The sequence below is a fragment of the Triticum aestivum genome, chromosome 4B (genome assembly GCF_018294505.1).
Source record: "Triticum aestivum cultivar Chinese Spring chromosome 4B, IWGSC CS RefSeq v2.1, whole genome shotgun sequence".
Lineage (NCBI taxonomy): Eukaryota > Viridiplantae > Streptophyta > Magnoliopsida > Poales > Poaceae > Triticum > Triticum aestivum.
The window spans coordinates 40,759,062-40,765,881 of NC_057804.1; the positions used below are offsets into that span (position 1 = coordinate 40,759,062).

At 49.3% G+C, this 6,820-nt stretch overlaps 1 protein-coding gene across 1 annotated transcript; it reads right to left on the minus strand.

Moving 5' to 3' along the window:
* Positions 1-3,357: 3,357 nt before the first annotated feature.
* On the minus strand, positions 3,358-6,433 carry LOC123090876 (26S proteasome non-ATPase regulatory subunit 8 homolog A). Its single transcript, XM_044512232.1, has 6 exons — positions 6,120-6,433; positions 5,871-5,949; positions 4,840-4,942; positions 3,972-4,235; positions 3,776-3,887; positions 3,358-3,683 (listed from the first exon to the last, which is right to left on the minus strand). The coding sequence occupies exons 1-6, from the start codon at positions 6,222-6,224 to the stop codon at positions 3,543-3,545; spliced, it is 804 nt and encodes a 267-aa protein (XP_044368167.1). The 5' UTR covers positions 6,225-6,433; the 3' UTR covers positions 3,358-3,542.
* Between the last annotated feature and the right edge of the window lie 387 nt (positions 6,434-6,820).

The following is a 6,820-nucleotide window of genomic DNA, read 5'->3' on the forward strand; positions in this document are numbered from 1 at the left end:
ATTATAAGAATTCCTAATTCAGCTTTTCATGATGTTAGTTATGCTTTGTACGTAGGTTGGCATATACAATTCTTTGTAGACTTAACCAGGGCCATACTGTTTTAATTCAAGTACCCACCATACACAAGCAATAAATAACTTTGTGTATCATTACACTACATAGTTTAGTCAGCAAGCAGGAATATTTTGATGTAGGAACCTGATGGCTCATATTGGAAACTAGCCTTTCTTCAGAGGAATTGGCATAACCAACATAGCATACAGAAAGTTATAATCTCATTTGTCATTCGTTGCTTCTAATATAACTTATTGGTAAAAAAACCAGCTCACTCCTCCCCTCCCCTCGCGTCGCTCCCGCGAGCGACCGAGGGGATAACCCTAGCCGCCGGCGCGCGTCCCCCCTCCCCCCTCCCTCCCCTCGCCGCCGCCTGTCCGCGCCGCCGGGCAAAGCCCGGGGGGTGCTGGCGGCGGCGGGGCCCCTTCTCTCCCCGCTCGTGGAGGCTGGCGCGAGCGGGCTCTCCCGGGCGGCGGCGCGGCGCGGATCCGGGGCGCGGCGGCGCGGGGTTGCGCTCGGCGGCGGTGGCAGAGGCTGCAGGCCTGGCGCGGAGGGCTGGACGTGGGTGGGTGGCGCGTTTGTGCCCGCGACGGCGGCGTTTCCTGCGCGGCCGGTTCTGGCTCAAGACGGCGCGGGCTGCGGGTGGCCATCTCTGTCGAGGACGCGGCGGGTGGCGGCGGCTTCGCGGCAGTTGGTGGTGGTGGTGCGGGCCGGAGGTTGGAGACGACGGCCGCGTCGGCTCGTTCAGATCTGACCTCACGGCGGCGCGGGCCGCGAAGGCTGGGGCTGCGGGCGGCGGCCCTGACCGTGGCCTCCTCGGCTGGTCGGGGTGGCGGCGCAGTGGCGGTGGCTGCGGGGGTGCGGGCCCGGCGGCTACTGTGGTGGTGGCAGGTTGGTTGCGGCGGCGGCCAGTGTGTCCTGGCATCGGCCCGTTTGTAGGCTGCCTGTATCGGCCCTCGACCCCTCTCCTCGGCGTCCGTTCGCGTCTCTCGCGGAGGGCTGGCCTTCTCCCGGATGCGGTCCATCTTCCGTCTCGCACCTGGTGTCGTAGGACCGAGCTAGTCTCACGATTGGCAGCAGGACCGGCCCGTCTCGCGCCCGGCAGCAGGACTGCGCTTGTCTCGCGCCCGGCAGCAGGACCGGCCCGTCTCGCGCCCGGCGGCTGGACTGCGCTCGTCTCGCGCCCGGTGTAGCAGGATGGCTCGATGGAGGCCTGTTGTGGCCGGCCTATTGGGTCTCGGCGTTGGGACCGGCCAGGGGTGTGAAAGGCGAATCATTTCCGCCCGTCTCTGCGGTGGGGGTAGCTGTGGGGCTCGGGGGACTTGGTGTCAGGGTCTTGGATTTCGGGGCGGCGGCCCTGGTGGTGGTGGCGCGGTGCTCACGGGCAAAGCTCGTGCCTCGGTGCTGCTCGGCTGCCACGGCCGTGTGGGCGGCGTGGTAGCCGGGGTGTGGTGATCGGTGGCGGTGAATGTTGGCCGGGGTGAAAACCTACTCTATCCTCACGGACTGGCGACGGCGAAGATCGCTCCCTTCTTGAAGGCATCGTCGCGGCTATCATTGCCCGTTGTGGTGCTCTAGGGAAAACTCTGATCCTCGGATCGGGCGGTGGCGACGCTCCGGTGCCGTATCCTTCCTGAAGGCACCGCCTTCGAGCCCACGGGTCGTCATATGCGGCTTCACTTCTTCGACTGAAGCCCCCGGCGGCTCTTGTAGTGCTAGGGAGTGTGTTGCTGCGCTCAGCGCCTATGTATCCTGCCTTGGGTGTGTGTGTGCGTTTGTGGTGGATGAGTGCGGTTGTACCAGACATCGTTGATCTTTGCTTTATATATAAAGCGGGGCGAAAGCCTTTTTCGGTAATATAACTTATTAGTAGTTCTTGGTTAATTGATTTACCCATCCACCTTCTGGGTGCAGCCAGGTATTAGGGCAGTACATCTTTGAACCTTGATCTTGTCTTCAGCTTGTACCAAATAGTGCTACCTTCAAATGCATGTGAGAGGGACTGCTTTACCTACGTTGCTTTAATCTGTACGAGATACACATTAGATTGGGTTGTTTTCTTGCTCTTAAGATGGCATTTTCTCTAATTCCCTTCCCTTTATTGTAAGGACTCGCAGTTGCAGAAATACTAATAAACTAGTAAATGCACGTATTTTCTTCTGGTGTTAATCTTTCTCTGGAATTCACCAGCTTAGATGTGAAGCTCGTGTCACTCTACATGTGTGGTCAATTTGGAATTTTAGGCCATGTGTCAACCTGAGATAGTTAGACGCCCATGCTTGGTTCATCCTATTTTTTTTTTAGGGTAGTTCATCCTGTTGTTTGAGGATGCTATCTATGTTTCCTTTATCTGTTTTGTGGAAATGGAGTTATGTATAAAAGTGATATTTGTGGCTGCTAGAGCGACTCCCGAGAATTGCTCTAGGGTATGCACTCTGTTGTGATTTTTTTTCCCTTCCCCTGTTGCATTGCATATATAATTTTGACAGTGTGCAGCACAATTGAAATGAAGAGCTGTATAAAGTTGGGTCATCTATTTTTTTTCCCTTCCCCTGTTGCATTGCATATATAATTTTGACAGTGTGCAGCACAATTGAAATGAAGAGCTGTATAATTAGATTCTTATATCTTTTTTTTGTATGATATATGAAAACAAGCTAAATGATTGTGCTGGAAGAACACGTGCAAACTGGGCAAATGATTATTGTACCGTAGCTTAGCTGGCACTTTTTCTTCTTTTTTGTACATGCGCTCTATGATCGTTTTGTACATTTGTGTTTCTGGTTTTACATTTGGCATAATTCCCTGTCAATATATATATATATATATATATATATATATATATATATATATATATATATATATATATATATTGCATTCATGTCCTGTTTGCTGCAAATATGTAGATGTAGGACATTCTTTCCTTCATACTCCCTCCGTTCCTAAATATAAGTCTATCTAGAGATTTCACTATGAACTACATACGGATGTATATAGACATAGTTTAGAGTGTAGGTTCACCCATTTTGCTCCGTATGTAGTCTTTTATTGGAATCTCTAAAAAGATTTATTAGGAACGGAGGGAGTATATGTTATTCCTTTCAAGATATTTTTTATATGACTTCTGCCACTAAACTGGCTGATCATCTGCCGGTAGGCAACCATTGTGAATGAAAGGCTCTGCGCGAGCAGCATCAACTGCCAAAGATGTTGTGGCCGTCGACCTTGCCTGTAGGCGACGACAGCGGGGGGAGGAGAAAAAAGCACAGGCCCCTCTGTTGGACTTGCTCTTACACAATCAATTGACTAACATAACAAACGTTGTTTCTTTTGCCATTTTAAGCCGACATTTCACACTTGTGTATCTTTGGAAACAGTGGGTGAAACAAACGGTTTAACAAATTAGTACAGCTGAGTCACAGGGCAATCCAATAATCCACCTCTTCATGGGAAATTCAGTCCAAAGATGAAAAAAGAGGCAAACAAATCACACAATCCTCTCCAGCTCCCTCGCGTAGCCGAGGGTCTGGTTGATGACCGGCGCCGCCGGGATCTCCTTACAGGGCTGCGACTCCTTCACCTTCTGGAACAAGACCCGGCCATCCTTGACATCCCACTCGGGGTGTTCCTGTTGACAACACGACGATACTTTACATCCCACACGGGGAGTCATAATAACTCAAGCAATTCACACCGGGAGCGCAAGGCATGTTACTTTACCTCCGCAATGTACTGTTCCAGTTCCTTGTCGGAGCTGAACTTAAACATCTGCTTCGCGTCGTTTATTGACAGGTAATCATATCCCTTCTCGCTGCACCCAGCTATCTCGTCTCTGCGGGCGCAACAGATATCATCACAGTGATGCACAGCAGCACAAGGAGCTAACTGGAAGGGGTGGAGACAGAGACCGACTTACCTAACCGTTTTGACGAGAAGGTCCATGAAGTATATGTAGGTTTCATGCGGCGCGGTTTGTCGAGCGCTCAGCACGCGGTTGTATGCGCCCTCCATAAAGGACTGCTCGAGTTCAACCCCGTGCTTGATGTAAGCATTATCCAGCGCTTTGGCGGGAAGAAGCTCCAGCTCAGTGTGGAACTCCGCAATTCTATTCTGGACTAACAGCCTCAGAAGGTTAGCCCCCATGATTGGGTACTCCTCCGATGATGGAGGAATTATGCCACTGCAAGCATCAGCATGAATTAGTACGATATATTACAAGCAGCAAATCCAACATGTTCCTAGGTAAAATAACCTTCAACAAGTCCAGACATTTTTAACATGTTCTGGACTTGATAAACCAGGCATATAAAACTGAATAAGATGCGAAAACAATTCTGCTAAGATATTAGAAACACAAAACATTTGCCAGTCTGGCAAGGGCATCATGGCTCACCCGCAGGCCAGAAACCTGAGAGTTCGATACGAAACCCAATCTACATGTCTAACTTAACTGCGACTTGCAAACATAAATTCCCAACTCAGCCCCTGTTCCATATTCGACTACCCAACTGAACCAGCAAACTTGGCACAACATAACTCATGCAAGACTAACCCAAAAACTCATGCAAGACTAACACAAAAACCTATTTTGGTTTAACTCATTTGGCAACTTATTATGCCCAAAGAAAACCAATAATTTATACTTATTTGTTTTGACTTTACCAACTGAAAACCCAATGGATGATGAAGGAGAACAGGGAACAATACACGTATTAAATGACAGCCTACACAATGCATAGACAGAGAAAACAACTGCAAAGTGGTAAAAAGAAAAAGGAACTAACCATGTGTCCATGTAATACGGCTTGAGCTGGCAGAAGTCCCTTTCAAATGCATCTTGGTCTTCCATTTTCACACTCAAAATAACTGCCTGCTCATAAATTTCCCCTGAAATGTTTCAGGTAGATTTAGTGGCTGCTCTATTAAGAATAACCACAAGACCAGAGCATATATTTCTAAATAGCTGGGCCATAACACTACAGACACACATTTTCCTTTTAGAAAAAAAACAGGGCATAGGTTACGACAATCAGACAGAAGGGTTGGGTTCATTCATGGCGCATATGAACGATCAATTCATGAACTGCAACATAGTGATATCTGAATGACAGAATCTTATATCATCTAACACAAATATCCAATGCAGCATCAGAGGTCAAGTCAAAAAAGAGACCCGTTATTCCAGAGTTGACACTGACACTGACAAGCATCACTAGCATCAGTTTTAACTCCTAAGATAGAACAAACATTCAAATCAAATCATCTATAAAAATTCATATATGGCTGCAACCTTTCGACTGAAACTCCTAAAGTAAAATTGCATGACCAAAACAAATCAGTGTTAGGCGTGCAAAGATGCCCCACCACATCCTCGAGCTAGCTGCATCGAGCAACTAAACATACCAACTGTTACAGAAAGACCACACATGAATTGCCGGCTAACTAAACAAAGTTTCAGTTCAACGGCACTGAACGAGTCATATCGCAACAATAATCAAACAGACTACAATCTCAGACAGCGTTACAAAAACCCGATAACCACATCACACATCAACCAAACACAGACCAACCTTCACACAGAGTCAAAATCCCCTCACCGACACAATCTTCATATATATTTATATATATTTATATATATACCTACACAAAGAATCAAAATCCCCTCACCAACACAATCTTCACATATACCTACACTAACACACCATAATAACATGGTAACCTAGCAAGAAAAAATCGCACCCAGCGCACACATACGGAAAGCATCATTGCAACCACCTGACGACAATTGATAGAGAAAAAAAAAAGGTTATCTTACTCGCAAGCTTGAGCTCCTCCACGGCGTTGGGCGTCTGCTGGAACAGCGGGGGTAGGCTGGGGAACTTGGTGAGGAGGACCTGCAAGAGGAGGAAGCTTCACCTGTCAATTCACCAGAAGATGGACCTCTCCCTCCCCAGCGGCGAAACCACCGGCGCCGCCGATCCAACCAGGACTAAAACCTAGAAAAGATGCGAGCTTTCCGAACCACCCGGCGGAAGGGAAGGGGGGGAGAAGGGGGCGGGCGCACCTTGAGCTGCGAGAGGAGGGTCGAGCAGACGTCGAAATTGCTGGCCTTGAAGGCCGCCTTGAAGCGGTCGAACAGCTGCGTCACCTCCACCAGCTTCGGATCCATCGGAGGCGGGGGGCGGCGGCGGAGCTGGAGCTTCTAGTCGAGTCGCGGATTGGAGCCGAGGCTGAGAGGGATCTCTCCTGCGGCGGGAGAGATCGAGGCGGAAGATTAGGCTTCGAGTCTCCTCCAAGCCTCGATCGGGCGCCGCGGGGGAAGAGCTAGCGGCTGTGTATACTCCTCCTCTGGGGCTGTCCTACTCGGCTTCCTCCTCTTTCTGTGAAAAAAGAAAAAAGAATAAAATAATAATAAATCAGAACGCTTTTTTGATTAAAAAAAGGTTGTAGGAAACGCGAAAAACAACAGGTAGACGTGACATAATTTTTATATTTGCGAAATTCCACTTTGCTTTTTATTTACGAAATCTATTAACCCAACTAGCACGGACTAGACCTGGGCATGGGCAGCACGGCCCGACGACCCAGCCCAGAAAACCCGGGTCGGGCTTTGTGTTCGGGTCGGGCTCAGGCCTAGAAATTTGACCCGTTGCGTATGTCAGGCCGGGCTCGGGCCTAGAAATTTGAACCGTTGCGTATGTCAGGCAGGGCTCGAGCATGGGAAATATGTCGATTTACACGGAGGCCCGACCCGGCCCGGCCCAA